General features: G+C 34.7%; 1 protein-coding gene and 1 long non-coding RNA gene across 2 annotated transcripts; one reads left to right on the top strand and one right to left on the bottom strand.

Moving 5' to 3' along the window:
* Positions 1–3,031: 3,031 nt before the first annotated feature.
* On the bottom strand, positions 3,032–5,351 carry LOC120082197. The gene is made up of 3 exons (XR_005483087.1): positions 5,167–5,351; positions 4,859–4,944; positions 3,032–3,817 (listed from the first exon to the last, which is right to left on the bottom strand). It is a non-coding gene; the product is annotated as an uncharacterized LOC120082197 (long non-coding RNA).
* A 3,762-nt stretch (positions 5,352–9,113) lies between these two features.
* Positions 9,114–9,733, top strand: LOC120080966 (MLP-like protein 28). Its single transcript, XM_039035647.1, has 2 exons — positions 9,114–9,318; positions 9,465–9,733. Exons 1-2 carry the CDS (start codon positions 9,126–9,128, stop codon positions 9,731–9,733), a joined length of 462 nt encoding a protein of 153 aa, XP_038891575.1. The 5' UTR covers positions 9,114–9,125.
* Positions 9,734–19,333: the final 9,600 nt, after the last annotated feature.

Genomic DNA, 19,333 nt, shown 5'->3' with positions numbered 1-19,333 from the left:
ATATGCGACGCAAATGGGTATGCGATGAGAGTTGCGTTAGCGCAAAAGAAGAAAACAATTTTGCATCGTATCGCATATGCGAGTAAGACGTTAAATCCTGCTTAGAAGGACGCAAAGCCGAGATTGATCAGATGGGTTCTCCTCCTTCAAGAATTTGATATCGAGATAATTGATCGTAAGGGGATAGAGAATCAAGTTACGGATCACTTGTCCAGACTGGAGAATCCTGAAGTTTACCACAATGAATCTGAAGTGAGTGTAGTGTTCACGGACGAGCAACTGTTTCGCATAGAAGAACTGCCATGGTATGTGAACATCATTAACTATTTGGTCTGTGAACAATTTCCTGAAGATTACACCTACCATCAACGAAAGAAGCTCATGAATGAATGTAGACACTACTATTGGGATGAGCCGAATCTGTATAAAAGAGGTGTAGACCAAATCATTCGATTATGCGTACCAGATGCTGTTCAACAACGCATATTGTCATAGTGCCACAATTCACCTTATGGATTGCACTTTGGAGGACAACGTACTGTCGCCAAGGTTTTAAAAAGTGGATTCTTTTAGCCTTCATTATTGAAGGATGCTATAGACCTGTAGCTTGAAGCTCCAACAACATATGAATAATTGATTAAATTTTTTAATCATATTATCCACCATCCGTTAACTATCAGACACTCCACTAAAGACCGACAGCTACACTATTCACACTACAGATATATTTTTGTGTCCATTGGATATAACCAATCAACAGTACGATGATCCTTCACAAATCGCTCGTAAGTACAGCTGGACAAATTACCGTTTTGTCCCTATAGTTACATCTATTTCCTTAAGTACCACTAATCCCTCCAATGAACAATAGATCATAGTCCCACTATGACTAAACCCCTCTCAGGCTAGGAGAGGGTGTGGTGCCACATTGTTCAAGATATAGAATTAGTCTTGAAGGGAGTAATTTATCTACTTACCCCTACTTCAGGGAAGGAGAGAATTCCATCTTGTGTAGTTGAGTTCCTAACTCCCAGTCAGACGAATCCCCAAAATGGTAGGCTTGTTGAGTCGGCGATTTGGCTACTCTGACCCATGATAATCAAAGGACTGCCCTCATAGGCAGGAGTTCACAACTCCTTCAGGATTAAGGTCATGGTACCTATGGTCATCCTAGTGAAATGAAAGTCTCAATTATGAATAGCGTTATATAACGAGACTAAATATTTCGTGGTCCGATCTTATACAAACTCCTTTGTATAGAATATGCCCGCTCGCATGTCTAATACATGAATGATTAGGATCAAATCATTTATAGTACTTCACAATATTTGTAACATCTACAATGCGGGACATACTCGTAGTGTCATCAGGATAAGGTACCCAACCTTATCTATATACTACAGACCATATAGGTTATCATTGAAACACGATCCATTTGTATGTCTCCACATACTTATTTAAGATACAACGATAATCATAGATGTTAGTTTATTGGTTTGTAGTTAATGCAACTAAAATATCATATATTTCATAGACAATGTGAATAAAATATCAAATATTATAAACCACTAAAATGTTTATTCATACAAGGTTTACAAACTATAGGACCCTACGAGATTTAGGGCATCAACACCAATAAGGGTGATCACGTCAACATGGATTGTATACTTGGCCATGAGGGTCGTACTTCCTTTGGTAACCCCCAACAACGTTGACTTGTGCTTGAGGACATGTTTCATGGGCATGTCCTAATATTCCGCAGGCTCCACAAGCCTTGACTTAAGCGACTCCTGTTTCGGCCAACTGCGTCACAAGAGAAGTTAAGTTAGAAATTTGAGTCTTTAATTCTCTAATCTCAAAATTACTAGTTAAATCAGATTCAGTGGTCCTGGTGCAAAAATTCTAGTTGTTCTTGGCCATGCGTGATACCAATTTTTGGACCTCCTGGGCATCTTGTCTACAAGAGCAGTCCCAACAACTGAGTTAATTCTGTTGCTATCATTGATAAGCAAACCAACAAACCATATGAAAGTCTTTAATGTGTTTGTGGGGGTTCTCCCCTGGGTGCCCTCTGAAGGTGGAAATACGATGTACAGGGGCTGCTGGTTCATGTCAAGCTCTACCAGCTCCCTTAGGATTTTCTCACAAACTTTCTCATCCATTGTTGTGTTGTCAGCAACTTCTGGATTTCCTTCTTATAGAATTTCTTCTCTCCTCCTCCTTTGCATTCTCCTCTCCTCCTGGTCAATATCTGCAAGAAAAACAAAATCTGCACTCCCAGAGGAGCGGGTCATAAACCAAAGAGAAGCAAAACACAAACTCTCTTTCTTCATTATTTCTTTAAAAATTTTCCTAGGCCGATTTCCAAGTCTCCCCAACAACGGTGCCAATTTTGTTCAGAGTCTGAGACTAGCGTTGTCGTAATCATCCCCAGCCCGAGCAAATGTAATTTATTTTCATCGATCTAAGATTTATACTACGAACGCAATAAAGTTAAACTTAGGAAAAATTATGAATTCTACTTGAAAGGGGTTTTGATGGTTTTTGTTTTTTTTTATAAAGTAAATCAAACAAACATAGAAAAACGATAGTTAGCACAGAAAAGGGTTGAATCAAATTGAGGGAAAAATCTTGAGATTAGTTGATATGCTTTTTATTTTATGTCATTAGGCACTAGGTAATTTTTCCAATTATGTAAACCCCTCAATCTATTAAAAATTCTAATAGCCCAATTAGCCAATTTTGATAAAAATCCAAACCAATACTAATTCAGTTTAATACTTTTCCTTCTTAGTGACATACAAGTTAAAACTAAAAAGCATTAAGAAAGAGTTTAATTGTTGAGACATACGACAAGCCGGAAAGTCATGTCTTATAGAATGATTTATTTGGGAAAGATTATACTAGCGCATACATGAGTTTGGCCAGAAAAATTCTAGACCCTAAACATGCGATCCTGATACGTTCAACTTCATCAATCAATAATGCATAGGCTAGAATGATTTTGCATACAAGAATTCCAACAAATTAATTTGTCAGAAAAATTCATCGAAACTCTATTAATTATAAAACGAATCCATCCAAAGGGTTCACAACAATTGAATAAATTAAACTAGTAAACCTTCCAGAGTCAAGACATACAAACTGTCTCAAGAAAATTACTTAGCCTCTAAAAGGCATATTGGAATTACAATGATCGAAAGAGAATCGAGGCTGACTATGACAATACTTGGTCAGTAATTTGACTTCAATGGCTCCCAAAATCGGACTAATCTCTCAAATTTTACTCTGTTCAGAGTTGTATTTCAGTATGTATGAGATGTCTTGAAGGCTAACCCCGAGCGTCTTATTTATAGGTTTTGTGCAACATTACAACGCTTGGAAATAGCGTTGCAACGTTGCAGTGCACATTGAGAGCATCAAGGAGGCATTGAAACAGTGCCTCCAATGCTTAGTTGCCCCACATGCGATAACAAATCTCATCAATCGTCGTAGCGTCGCAATGCTCTGAACATGTTGTCCTTCAGCATTGAAGTTCAAGTGTTGGGATGTGTTGGAATGCTGGCGATGATCCAACTCCGGGGCATCGTGATGCTTGGGGCAACATTGCAACACTGCCTTGTACCTGATGCTACTGTCTTACAACACCGAATGAGCATTAGACTTAGGCTTATAGAGAACGTTGCAACGTTAAAATAGGGCAAAATTGTCCTTTTGCATCTCAGCTCGATTTGGTGCATTTGACTCCTGGTTTTTCCTTCCTTTTTTGCTTGATTCTTCATCCTTGCAATATACTTGCTCCATTGGATCAATTCTCCTACAAAATAAGACAAATAAAGCACAAAAATTACCTAAATACAAGAAAGTTAAGACCATAAACTTAGCTCCTTTTGAGAGTTGACAAAAATGATGAAGTCAAAGGCAACAAGAGGGTTTATGGGAGAGAAGTGAGATAGAAGAAAGAAGAAAATTAGGAGAGAAGTGACAAAGGATAGAGAAGAAAATTATTAGAGAAATTAAATGAAAGAGAGTGGATACATTTCTAAAAAAAAATAAATGGGTATCTACAATGAACCGACATTAAAGATTCGTTTTTTTTATAAAAAAACATCATACATCCATTTTTAATTTTTCCAACCGACATAAAAGACCAAATTTCTTGTAGTGGTTCCTCTACTCTGAGTATCGGTCAAACTAGCTACTGTGAGAAAATAATCAGAACATTTAACCTGTTTAATATCAAACCAGTTACTATCTCTATTACAAATCATTTTAAATTATCCTCATCTAATTCTCCTACAGAAGAAGATGTTGAACACCTAACTTAGATGAAATTAGTTCTTTACAGTCAAGCAGCAGGCAGTATAATGTATCTAATGATCTCGACAAGGCCTAATCTATCTTATTGTGCTAGGTAAAGCAGGTATATGTCTAACCCTGGCGAAAGGCATTGGGAGGATACTAAATGGATACTTAGGTATCGAATTTGGTATGAAAGTGCAAAGTTGACATATCAAAACACACAACAAACAAATCTATAGTTGTATGTTTATGTTGACTCTGACATTGTAAGGGGTTTGCTATATGGTCCTAATCTACTAAGTTGGAAGGCAAATTTACAGTGAATCACAACCCTATCTACTATCTAGGCAGAATACATGGTATTAGCATAAGCCATTATAGGAGGCATTGTGATTAAATGGCTTGATGGGTATATCACAATAAGTAGTTAAAATCTACAAAGTGCTATCCATCCGTCAAAAAAACAACAATATCACTCAAGGACTAAAAACATAGATATTAAATATCATACGGACAAAATAGAGCAAGGCGAAATAGAAGTACTGAAGGTACACACCTCTAAGAATGCAGCTGACATGCTCACTAAGCCAGTCACCATACTTAAGCTCCTCAAATGCTTAGAGCTGATTGGTTTTGCTCTACCTGAAAAAAGTTAAATACGATCAGAATTGGAAAGGAGAAGGCTACAAGAGTTTAGATCAATATGGAGATTTGAAGCAAAAATGATCTCAATGGCTAGTTTATCTCTTTCCAAATAGACTCTAACAAACATGTAACTAAAATCTACATGCTATAAACAAATCTACTTAAAAAAAGTTACATGTATTGAAAAGAGAAATCTGAGAAGAAAAAGCTCTTATCTACCTGTAAAATTGTTTTCCTTCCCGTGGATGTGGGCTCCATTGGTCGAACCACGTACTTCAGTGTCTTCTTCTCCTTCTCGTTAACCAGCAAATCACCATAGATTGTGAGAAGAATTTGAGTTAAGAGAAAACTTCGTACCTCAGTCTCGAGAGAGAGAATTTCTTTACCAAAATAATTTGCTATCTGAGTATTTCATCTTCACATCAGAGAAGTGAAGAATTCTTCTCCACGTGGAAAGCATTCAGCTCACAGACGTGGTCATTTCTCAGCCTTTCCTTTTATGAAACTGTTCTATTAAAATTGGATCAAACCTTTTTATTCAACCTTTGGGCCTAAAACCAAAATCAGTGGCCCAACACGAACTCAACAGAAAAATACGATTTCTTTATAATTTAAAACCGAATTAAACTCACAGTTGAATAAAAACTTACGTTGCTGTATGATTCGATTTGATTGGTTTTAGTGAACACCCCCAACCATGAACCCTTGAGTTCAATCTTCATGAGTCTCGATACTTTTCATTCTTGTTCGTTTGCCGGTTCGTTTATTTGTTGTTTTTCTTTCATTATTGTCTCATTTTTTTTCTTCTTTTATTCCTTCTTGATTCATTTTAGTTGATTTAGGTTAAATTATAAATTCAACCCAGAGATATCAAGGTTTGTCTCTTGACCTTACGCATTATAAATACTGGGTCAACTCTTCCGCCATTAGGAATGTAACAAAAGACCGAAAAATCAAACCAATCTAAACTGATTTAATGATTTTGTTCGGTTTCTTAATATAAAATTGGTATATATATACTCTTAAAAATAAACCATCTTTAAGTATTTTAATTATTATGATGTATGTATATTTGTTGTCTAGACAAAAATCAATTAATATGGAGTTTGTATATTTTTTATTTAGAAAAGTACCATGAAAAAAATTTCAAATTTCAATTTATGAAAAAAGAAAAAGACCCAATTTTAATTTTAAATTAGCAAAACCAGACCAATGCAAAATAAAGTATAAAAATAAAAATTGGAAGAAAAGAGGAAAATTCCAAAATCGAGAACCAAATTGATAATAAAACGATCCAAATAAAACCAATTCAATGGTTTTGTTCTTTATTATACATTGGTTTGGATCTCTTCTTTGTAAAATCGATTGATTTTATTTGGTTCTTAAGTTGACCTTGAAACCGACAAAATCGAACCGACTATCAACCCTACAGCCATTACCAATCCAAGACAATTTTTTATTTTACATTATAAGGATCACCACGTCTTAGTTTATTTATTCTAAAAATAAAAATTAAATCATTCATAAATAGTTTTTTAATCATCTCTTGTCTTTAAGAGATAACATGTCCATGAAATTGGAACTAAAATATGGAAATAATAAGAGCATAAGACATTTTCAAGTGTTTAATTTAAAAAAATGAATCATTTTGAAAGAAATTAGAGTATTTGACAACTACTCAAAATAGTTTTTCAAATATAGTTTAGTCCGTTTGTGTCCAAATCAATTAAATAAAAATGAGTTTTTCAAAAGATGTTTTTTTTTTCAAGCCAATCCAAAAAATCACCTATAACTAAAAAAATAATATCCTCCTTTTCTTCCATAAAACGTTTCCTTCTTTGGCATATTTTTCTTCTATCAACATATTCTCTCTAACTCCTCTCTTAAACAAACATTTCTTTCATCTTTTCTACAATTTTATATTATTAAAATAAGTATCTATCTTAAACTTTATGCTCTCTCATATTAACTTAATATTGACAATAAATCAATTTATAACAAATAACAATAAATCACTAAACAGCAATGGAGGACTAATATACAATTTTGCGATAAATATTTATTAGTAGTAGAAATCTATCATCAAGCGAGGTAAAAATTATCTATCAATGATAAAATATAAAAATAATAAATATGTGTATTAGTATGTGTCTTAGTAATATAGTTGATATACTTTAACTTAGATATATTAATCCGTTGATATACTTTATAATGTTATATTAGTCAATTGGTATTTCAAAATAATACATGACTTTAATATTTTTTTTCTTTTTTTTTTTTGGTATATGCTATTAGTACAAATTTTTCATGAATATTGATACCATGACAATACAAAAGTTATATACTTAAAATGCAATTTAATTATTAGTGCAATACTATCCAAATATCAATGTTATATACTTGGAAAGTGTTATTTTGTAAGAATATTGATATACTATTTGATACATGTATAAATGATATGCATTACATTTTGTATATTAGTTGACTCATAAATAAAATAGACAATTTTAATTATTAGTAATATATAATTGATATACAAAATATAAATTACATCAGATATATTGCTAATATACTTGTGAGAACGCAATAAACTATGAAATTCAAATTTTTCTATAGTCATCTTATGACTTTAAATAACAAAATAAAAAGTTGGTGTCTTGTATATTGGTTGAATGTTGTACATCAAATGTATTTGGTTAAACATCAACTGATTATTTAGGGAAAAAATATATTTTGAAAAAAGTCGTAGTATTTGGTTGTTTAATAGGTAGTTACCTTACTAATCTTCCACCTCACTTTCACCATCGTTGGTGCCAACTGACCCCAATCTTTATCAGCCACCTCCAAGAACGAATTTTGGTGACACCCTCCGTTGGTAACCTACATAAGCGACATTGTTGGTAGCCTTCTTCGATGACACCTCCACTGACCAAACACCAACCATCACTGCGAGAGACCACCTCTATCAAGAAACTTCCACAATTAACTCCGAAGAAAAACTTTGGTAACCAACTCCATCAATTAATGCGGGAAGCCAACTTCAATAGACCTTCGATGGCCAACTTTGGATACCAACTCTAGCAACCACCTCCCACGATCAACTATGCTGACCAAATCTGTCAGCCAACTTCGATTGCCAAGTCCAACAACGACCACATCTGTCGACCAACTCCTTCGGCCCAACTACATTAATCATCTCTAACGACCAATTCTGACAACCCTAAACTTACATATAAAAACACTTTTTAGAAGATGTAACCAAACATATGAGTGTTTTTATTTTAAAATTATTTTATAAAAAATACTTACATGCACATGATTTTTTGAAAAATATTTTTTTCTAGACTATCCAAACCGATCTTTCATATTGAATATATCAACAATATCATTGATATATATAATTTTTCTCTCTTTAAATTTAATATATATTAGTGATCAGTTGAGAAACAATATGATGTATATCATGTATAAACTTGATATACTTAATATTTCTTAAATTAGTTATTCAACTAATAAAGTATATAACTAGTACATCAATCATTCAATTGATATACTTTAAATTTCATGTATCCACTGACACAATAAATCTAATGGTACATCAACAAATTCAGATGAAAAAATGTGAAAACATAACCCATTTAATACCAAAATCAAAATCAAATCATCAAAATCGAACTAATCAAAATGAAGGAAATCCCAAATCCAAACGTATACACATATATACGACGAAGTGCAAAATTGGAAGAATAAAAAATCAACATCAGATTTAAAATTCTTTTTATATTTGCAAATCTAAAAAATTATTGCCAGAATTTCAAAAAAAAAATTTCGCTACTTTCCAATTGTCTATATTTTTGTTCTTTTTGTAATTTTGTAAAGAAAGGAGATTTTCAAAACTAACCCATCAACAAATAATATAAAACAATAAAAGAGAATAATTACTCCAGGAAGAACTACTTTTCTTTTTTCTTTTTTATTTTTTATAATTGCAATGTGATAAAACTAACCCTGTAGTGTAGCTGCTGGTAAGCAAATAAGAACAACTACAACAAAAAATATATTCTAAAAAGCCATAGAAAACAAAAGAAGAATAAAATAATATATCACAAGGCTGTTTAAAAAGGGGAGTAACCTTAAGCAATGTTGTTTGTGGGAGTGTTCTCTGCAATCTTGTAAACATGACTCTTGTTGGAAAGCTTGAGAGTGAAGTAGAACTAAACACACCTTCCCACAGATTTTACAAACTCTTCAAAGAGCAAATTTCTCACATTCCAGATATTTCTCCAAAGTTAATCCAAAAAGTTAAAGTTCATGATGGCGATTGGAGCAAACATGGTCATGGTTCCATCAAGATTTGGAATTACAATATCGGTACGTATAACGATCTCGTGAACATTACAACGACAACGTCAACGACCTCGATCACTTGATATATTTTTCTTTAAGCTTTGTTTTTCTATAAATAGTTCGTTCTAAACATATATTATTTCTTCTTTGTGTTTTTTATGATATTTAAGATGGTAGAGATGAAGTTTTCAAAGAACGAGTGGAATTCGATGACAAAAAGCTTGTGGTAAAAATAATTGGATTGGAAGGAGACGTGTTTAAGCATTACAAATCCTTCGTTGGAACATATCAAGTTGTGCCAAAAGGACCCGGACGTAGCGCGATAATTTTTACATTGGAATATGAGAAACTTCATGATGGTCCTCCATACCCTAACAAGTATCACGAGGCTATGAATAACCTCGCTAAGGACATTGAATCTCACCTTAAAAACAAATAAGATACTACATGTATTTCTCGTCAGCATTATGATATATGAATAAGTATGTTTTGTAAGAGTTGTTTCTTTAATATTCTGAGGATTTTGTATGGATAAATAATGTTTATCCTCATATAATACCAATCAAACTCCAATATAATGTTTGTATAATTATATAATATGTTATCTTTGGATATATTACATAGTTTCTTGGCTATTTTAATTTCTTTGTCCCTTGCTGAAATTTTACATACTTTATGTCACAAAGTCTTAAAAGTTGATTTGATTTGTTTAATATGTATATGTTATGTTGTTGGGAGACTGAAAGTTAAGAATATAATGAAAGATATTTTATGGTTTTAATATATTTATTTGATCTTATCATGCCAAAAATAATAATAATGATGATGGGGGATTTCCAAAAATAGAAAAAAATGAAACTATTTACACAAAATAGCAAAATTTAATTTTTTTTTTTTTTTTTTATAAAAGCGGATAGAAGTCTATAATGTCCATCAGTGATAGAAAGTGATAGAAGTCTATAATTGATAAAGAGTGATAGAAGTTTATCAGTGTCTATCAGTGGTTAAAACTGATAGAGTCTATTATTGATACTATAATGGTAGAAATTGATATAAGTCTATCACTCATAGAAACTGATACAAACCTATCACTGATAAAAACTTATACAAGTCTATTACGATAGAAGTCTATCAGTATGTATCAATGGTTTTTTTTTTTTTTTTATTCTAGTTTGACTTTTTTTTCTATTTGTAAAATTTTCACAATAATAATTATATATTTTTTCATTGATAATAAAAGTGAAAAATATAGAGTGAGATTTATTTCTTTCTTTTAAATTGTTTTAATGTATTTTTAATGCTGGTTGATAAAAGTCAAAAAGTAAAAGAGGAAATATTTAGTCAAATGCTAATGCTATTTTTGGGTTCCCAGACAAAAAATATTAGCAAAAGTTTGGACACTTTAGAAACTAATTGTAAATTTAGTGTAGATTTTTGGGAATTGTCTTTTTAAAAGATGGAACTATACAAAATTTGTGTTGGGCAAAAAAATGACATATCAAGTTTATTTAAAATAATAACTATATATTTATAATGTTCCCATGGGGAAAAGACAAAACCTCCTTTTTTTATTTAAAATAATATATTTTTCAAACAGTTGTCAACTATAATTTTTTAATTCTATATTTATTGTAGTCATTTTTATGTTTGGGTTTGTAATAAGTACATTGTTTGAAAAAAAATGACATATCAAGTTTTGCCATGTCATCCCAACAAAACTCTAATTTAATGATTATTTTCTTTTTTTTTTCTTTTTTTAATTATTAGTTCAATACTAGAGAAGGGTTAGGAATTGAACCTCTGACCCCAAGATTGATATTACAAGTACTCGTTGAACATTCTAACAAATTTGGTGCTAGTTAAGAAATAACAAATTCAGGGATAATTAAGAACTAATATGAAAACCCAAAAAAAAAAAAAATTGGAAGACAAACAAATGATAAATTAAAAGATGTCATGTTTCTACAATTTAGTCATCTGATCACACCAACAAGATTGATCAAATTTAACGGACCATTTAGTTGATGGCTTAATTGGGCCTAAAATTGTTAATTAGTTTAGGCCTAGCAAATTAAGTTGCTTGGGCTCAAGGTGCAGCCTAATTCAAACTCATGATAGAAAATTGGACCAAAAAATAGGTTGGACCCAAGCTCCCAAGCAGAAATCCAATTGTTGGGCACAAAAGACAATGAGAATAAAGCCCATTTAAGGCCCATGGGAACATTATAAATAGGGACCTTACCCTTCATTTTTTAGAAAAATAAGAAGAACGGAAGACAAAAGCTTTGAAACTCTTTAGACTGAAGTTCTTAAGTTCTCAAGGTCTGAAGCTCTAAAGACCAAATCACTCAAACTCTGAAAACCGAAGCTCCACAATCTGATGATCGAAGCTCTCAATCTTTGAAACTTTCAAACCTAAAACTCCTAATCTTCATGGTTCTAAAGACCGAAGCTTTCATATTTTGAAGAATCAAACACAGAAGATCTCAAGTTATGAAGAACTACACACCAAAATTTTCAAGCTCAAAAGCTCTAGAGATTGGAGATTTAGGAGGCTAGCAAATTTTTTTTAAAATTCTTAAAAACTTCAAAGATGAAGCTTTCAGAAGATTCGAAATACTTAAACTTCATTTAGTATATACTAAAGTTTATACTAAAGTTTTAACACCTAGCACTACCAAATTTAGGTTAATTTTGGAATAAAATATGTGGTCAGAACTATTTCATCCTGATAATTTTAAATTAATGAGACACCTCAACTGTCGATTCTATTTTGGAGAATTAGAATTTCAGTTAACCTTTAAGTTAGCTAAATAAAGTGTTTTAAATTGTTTGCAAAAATTAGTTTTTAATTAAAATCTTAAGATATTTTGGGATTAATGACTAGATTATTAATATTCTTTAAAAAAAATCTTTTGCTCCTAATTGGAGTGTCAATGTTTTTTAATATTAAATTGTATTTCAAATTCAAAGGGAGATCTTAAATTTTATTTTTTCCTTTTATTTTATTGGTTTTTGTTTTAAAAGAAAATAATAGAAGAAAGAAAAAGAAAGAAAAAAAAAAAAAAAGCCAAAACCCTACCCACCCCTTCCATTTCTTTCCTATTTCCTACCCTTCACGTTAACAATGCTCCTTCCTCTTTTCGTTCTTACCAGCCACACAGCCCCTCCACATCTTTCTTCTTCCTTTAGTCGCATGTGACCCACATCGACGACGGGCTGCATCACGAAACCACTCCCTTGCATACTCAAATAACTCCGATCACTCGCCCTATACTTGATGGTTGAGGATCCAAATGGCGCAACTCCTTCGTGGAGCAGTGGAGGCTGTGTGGCATCCCTTGTGGCGAAATGTTCTGATCAGTGACATGCCTTCTTCTTTAGCCATGTTACACAGGCACAAACGTGAAAACTGATTAAACCTTGCACTTGTTTGAAGAGATATTGGCAAGTGGAGTTTAGATGATTAAAAATGTTTTGCATGCGATTTTGCCCAGGTGAGGAGAAGTATAATCGAGAGGGAAAATGAAGCAGAGAGTTAGACGGATGAAGACAGAACAATTAAGCAAGAAAGAAAGAAGGTAAGAAGAGATCGAGAAAGAACAAAGAGATTAAGTGGTTCAGCCTTCGGCCGACATCCACCATGCAATGGAGTGCTCTCTAATTCTCTCTTTGTGCTCTCTAATTCTCTCTTTCTCTCCAATTGTTTTTCATGTACTACAAAATACTGATCAACGGGTATCTATAGCAGATTGATGAAGATAAGTTGAGGCTGATTAGTTGAAGAAACTCATACGGTAAGAGTCCTTTACTTTCTTTATTTTAACAAGCCGTCCTCTTCGACAACAACTTTTGGTAGCATTTTTCCCCTTTTGGGAAGGTTTGACACTCACCCATTGGATTTCAACGTTAGATTTAAGTTACCATTGGTTAACAACTTCAAATATGTATGATTAAATCTATTTGGACACCAACCAACAAGGTTTTGGGGTAACATTTCATTGGGAAGAATGCTCTAAATTTCCTTCCAAAATAGTTTAAGATTGTTTAGAATGGTCTCTAAAACTTCAATCCCTTATTTGTAGTGTTGCGAAATTGACAATTAAAGAATATAAAAATGGAGCGTAGAGATAGAGAAGATCGACACACAGATATACGTGGTTCACTAACAATGTGTTAGCTACGTCCACGGGCAGAGGGAGAACAATATTATTTCAGAGAATGTTTTCAAAAAACATAAAAAAACAGCGTCTTTAGGATTAGAGAGTTTATATAGTGCACTACTCTATATCCTAGGGTCAAAATCGTAAATAACTGCAAATATATAAACATGCTGAACACAAGGCATTTCAAAGCGCCAACAAACAGATTCAAGGCATTTCAACAAATCTCCACCTTGACTTGAATTCTCTCACAGATAACTAGGGTTGGCAATGGGGCCGGAGCGGGGCGGGGGGGCATCCCCCGTCCCCGGCCCCGTGGGGGAAATTGTCCCCCATCCCCGCCATTTGAAGGCGGGGACGAGGGCGAGGATTCCCCATCGGGGAAATGAGGTCCCCACGGGGCCTCATTCCCCATTTTCTCGAGGATGGAGTGGAGAGGGCCTATTTTAGAAGCAGTGGTGGAGAGGGTCGGAGGGATTTGGGCAAGAGGGGAGGGATGTTGCAGATTGTAGAGAGCGAAAAGGGACTGGGGAGGGGATAAAAATATATATATAAATTCAGAGTCAGGGATTAATCGGGGTCGGGGTTGGGGTGGGGATACTGTCTTCGTCCCTACCCCATCCCCAGACGGGGCCCCGACTTGACCCTACCTCCGATCAAATCAGGGAATCCCCACCCCGAACGGGAGGGGTCCCCGTCGGATTTTTTTGCCAACCCTACATATAACAGATGTACCAAATGCAACATCAGTTAATATCGCCAGACGTACCTAGACTTCTCCCTCATGCCTTAAAGTGTCCCAAAAAGGGGACCACTAATAATTCAAAACATTCAGCAAGTCTAAACAATGTTGGAACTTGCCTTGTGGAACCGGTTTGGTGAACATATCAGTAGGGTTATCAACAGTACCAATTTTCATCACTTTAACTCTCTACTCACTTCTTAAGAAGTGATATCTTACATCTATGTGCTTAGTTCTCTCATGATGAATTTGATCCTTGGCTAGGCACATTGCACTCAAACTATCACAATCTACAATAGCTTGGTAATGATGCAAACCAAGATCACCAACTAACCCCCTCAGCCAAATTCCCTCTTTAGCAGCTTCTGTCTAGGCCATGTACTCTGCTTCAGTAGTAGACAAAGTAACTGTAGGCTGTAAGGTTGCCTTCCAACTAACAACAGAACCACCCAGAGTGAACACCTAGCCAGTCATAGACCTCCTACTGTCAACATCTCCAGCATAGTCAGAATCAGAAAAACCAGTCACCAAACACTCTATGCAATTCCGATAAACAAGACCAACATTAGATGTACCTCTAAGGTAACGAAAAATCCTTTTAACGGCTTGCCAATGCTCCTTCCCAAGTTGACCCATAAACCTACTGACAACACTAACAACATGGGCAAGATTAGGCCTAGTACAGACCATAACATACATCAAACTTCCCACTGCACTAGCATAAGGAACTCGAGACATGTACTCCTTCTCAGCTTTAGACTATGGTGAAAGCTCGGATGACAAACGAGCATTTACTACACTAGAAGTATCTATAGGCTTAGCTGATGACATACCAAACCTGGACAATATTTTCTGAATATAACCTTTCTGTGACAAGAAGAGATTATTCTTATCTCTATCCCTATAAATCTCCATACCCAGAATTTTCTGAGCAGCATCCAAATCCTTCATATCAAACTCAGCACTGAGAAGATTCTTCAATTTCAGAATATCAGACTTGAACTTTGCAGCTATAAGCATATCATCTACATATAAGAGTAGATAAATCATCGAACCATCATCAGCTTTGTTATTATATACACAACAATCATACGGACTTCTGTTATAGCCAAGTTCAATCAATAGCTGTCAAATCATTTGTATCACTGCCTTGGAAACTGCTTTAACCCATATAAAGATTTCTTCAACTTGCAAACATAATCTTCTTTACCTGGACACTGGAACCCATCTAGTTGGGTCAAATAAATCTCTTTCTCCAACTCTCCATGTAAGAAACTTGTCTTCACATCTAGTTGTTCAAGTTCCAAATTCTGATGTGCTACTATAGTTAGTAACACCCTAATAGAAGTATGTCTGACTACTGGTGAGAATATCTTATTATAATCAACTTCTACCCTTTGTGTGAACCCTCTAGAAACAACTCGAGCTTTATATTTAATGCCCTTTGAAGGTGATATTCCCTCCTTTTTCTTGAAGACTCATTTACAAGTGACAATTTTTCTCTCCTTAGGTCGTTCAACTAATTCCCAAGTCTGATTTTTGTCAAGAGATTCCATCTCATCCCCCATAGCAGCAAGCCATTTAGCAGACTCACCACATGACACAACTTCTCTATAGGTGGATGGCTCATGAGGATCCACCTCTTCAGCAACCTGCAATGCAAAAGTAACCATATCTTCAAAACCATACCTCACAGGAGGTCCAAAACCAACTCTTCTAGCTCTATCATGAGTTATGCTCGGTTAATCTACTCGTGATCTAGAATTCCAGGCAAATCAACTTCTGACGTTCTAGGCACATTAATTTCTGGTTGCACATCAGTTTCTGTAGTAACATGTTGATCTTCTCCACCTTGATGTTGTAATTCATTCACAGCTGAAGTGAATTGCATCTCCACCTGATCAACACTACTACTTTCTCCCACATCAGTAAACGTCACAAAAGGCTTTACAGTTGAGTTAAGCATGGAATTTTCATCAAATATCACAGTCTTACTAAGTATGACTCTATTTTCAGAAGGTGACCAGACTCTATATCCCTTAACTCCATCCCCAAAACCCACAAATATACCCTTTTTAGCTCTCGGTACTAATTTACCCTCATTAACATGATAATAGACAGTACAACCAAAAACTTTTAATAAAAAATAATCTGCAGGCTTACCAGACCACACCTCGTAAGGTGTTTTACAATCAATAGCTGTGTGAGGTCCACGATTGATCAGATAACATGATGTATTCACTGCTTCTGTCGAAAACTTTCTAGCCAACCCTGCATTAGAGAGCATGCATCTTGCTCTCTCGAACAATGTCTGATTCATACGTTCTACAACCCCATTTTGTTGTAGAGTATTCCTAATAGTATGATGTCGAACAATCCTCTCAACTTTACAGAACTCATTAAATTCAGATCCACAGAATTCCAGACCATTATCAGTTTGCAGCCTTTTGATCTTCTTCCCAGTTTGATTTTCCATCAATATCTTCCACTGCTTGAAATTCTTGAAGGCTTCACTTTTATGTTTCATCATAAAAACCCAAGCCATTCTTGAGTAATCATCAATTATAGACAAAAAATACCCACTACCTCCAATAGATTCAACTTTGGAAGGTCCCCAACAATTTGAATGAATATAATCAAGTGTCCCTTTGTACCATGAACACCTCTTGGAAACTTACTACGATGAAGCTTCCCAAATACACAATGTTCACAAAATTCAAAATCCTGCACCTTATGCCCACAAAGAAGATCTCTTTTTGACAAAATTTGCATCCCTTTTTCACTCATATGACCAATTCTCATATGCCATAACTTAGTCATATCCTCATTGTGAACAACCGACGATGCAACAACAACATAACCTGTTATTGTGGAACCTAATAGAAAGTATAGTGCTCCACGCTTTATGCCTTTCAGAACTATCTCAGAACCCTTATAGACATACATTGCTCCATCTTTACCTTCAAAACTGTAACCCTTGCTATCGAGTACACTAAAGGATATCAAACTCTTCTTCATTAATGGAACATGCTTAACCTCTTTTAAAGTCTAGAAGGCACCATTATGTGTTCGTATCTTTGCTGAGCCGATTCCAACTATCTTGCACACAGCACCACTAGCCATTCTAACATTCTCTCCATCTATTTACTGATAGGTTGAGAACCACTTTCTATTTGAACACATATGATAAGATGCCCCAGAATCAAGAACCCACACATCATTAGAATGTGACTGTTCATTCACAACTAAAGCTAGATCTCCTTCAGAATCGATCTCGACTTCTTCAGAATCAATCTCAACTTGTACAACAGAGGTGGATGTTTCCCTTTTGTCACTCTTTTCCTTCTTTTCCTGATTCCTTTTTATCTTAGGACATTTGGTTTTCCAATGCCCCTTTTATTTACAGTACTTACAAATATCATCTGATCTAGAACCCTTTGACTTTGAAGACATTTTATTCTGGTTCGACTTCTGCTAACCAGAATTCCTATGTCCCTTGCTTCATGTAGAAGCTAACCCAGATGCCTGACTTTCTGTAACTGAACTTCCTGCATTCTGACGGTCCTCTCTCAAAAGCAATGTAGACTTTGTATCTTCTAAGGTCAGAGTTTCTTTCCCTTCAATATACTAGTCAACGAAAGTCTTATAAGATGGTGGCAAAGATGTCAACGGAATTAGGGTAGCATCTTCATCATCAACCTTAACCTCTACATTATGCAGATTTAATAAAATTTTATTTAATGGTCTCGTAGAGACGTACCTTCCTGGATACGTAGATGATACAAACGTTTCTTTAGAAACAACTTCTTGGTTAAAGATTTTGTCATGTAAAGTCTTTCCAACTTCAACCAAAGACCAGCGGCAGTTTCTTCTTTTGCGACCTCGATGATGACGTCATCAGCCAAACATAGCATGATCATCGAATGAGCCTTCTCCTCAAGAGTCTGCCACTCTTCGTCATCCACGGCAGCCTTCTTTGATTTACCCGTCAGCGGCACCCACAGCACCTGCTGCTTTAGCAGGGATCGTATCTTGATCTGCCATAAACCAAAAGTGTTCCTCCTTGTAAATTTGTCGATTTTTACGTTCACGCCAGATATCTTCAATTTTCGAACAAATGTGGAGTTTCGAAGAAACCCTAATAAGGCTCTAATATCAGTTTTTTGTGAAATCGACAATTAAAGAACACAAAAAAGGAACGTAGAGATAGAAAAGATCGACACATAGATATACGTGGTTCACTAACAGTGTGTTAGCTACGTCCACAGGCAAAGGGAGAAAAATATTATTTGAGAGAATGTTTTCAAAAAAAACATAAAAAAAAAACGGCGCCTCTAGGGTTAGAGAGTTTATATAGCATACTACTCTAATCCCTAGGGTCAAAATCGTAAATAACTGCAAATAAATATATTTGCTGAATACAAGGTTGTTCGAAGCGCCAGCAAACAGATTCAAGGCATTTCAACATGTAGATTCAAAGTAGTTTTGGAACTATTAGAAAACTTTTCAACAAGGACCCAATTTTGTTGTTCGAAGTTTTAAGCATTACGGCTATATTTAGATTCTTTCAACTTTGATTTAGGTGCTGTAATTTGCTTTAAAACTCGTGGGTATTCTCTGTTTGTAGTTTAAACTTATTTCAAAGTTTTTGGATTTTCTGAAATGAATAGCATGTTAATGGGATATTGTATGAATCTTATTAGTCAAGCATAATCGTTGAAATAAGTATGTGGCTTTCGTTATGAGTATGTCTATTGTGTGAAGTATGTGGTTTCCATTGTATGCATGAATACTAGAGGGGCATTCAGTAGGAAGTGTGAGGGAAGTTCATGTCACCTTGTGAGTTGTTCATATCTAAAGCTACATGAGTATCAATTGCCTTAGGTGAAATAGTCGAAGGGTGATGGCCTAACAAACGATTAAGGAGAGTATCAAGGCCTTGAATAAAAAATGGCCAGGGGTCGATGTGATGAATCTTGGAACAAGCATTGACGTCTTGGGTAAAAATGGTTAGGGGCAAAATGTTAAGCATCATAGAGGAAATTGAGGTCCTAGATAAAAATGGTTAGGAGTCGATGATCCTTGAAAGGGTCCATCTCAGGTGGATATGGAAAAAAGTGGTTATGTCAAATGA

This window comes from Benincasa hispida, chromosome 7 (genome assembly GCF_009727055.1).
Source record: "Benincasa hispida cultivar B227 chromosome 7, ASM972705v1, whole genome shotgun sequence".
In the NCBI taxonomy this organism is placed as follows: Eukaryota; Viridiplantae; Streptophyta; class Magnoliopsida; order Cucurbitales; family Cucurbitaceae; genus Benincasa; species Benincasa hispida.
The sequence above is the reverse complement of the archived record's forward strand: the minus strand, read 5'-3'. Positions and strand labels throughout refer to the sequence as shown.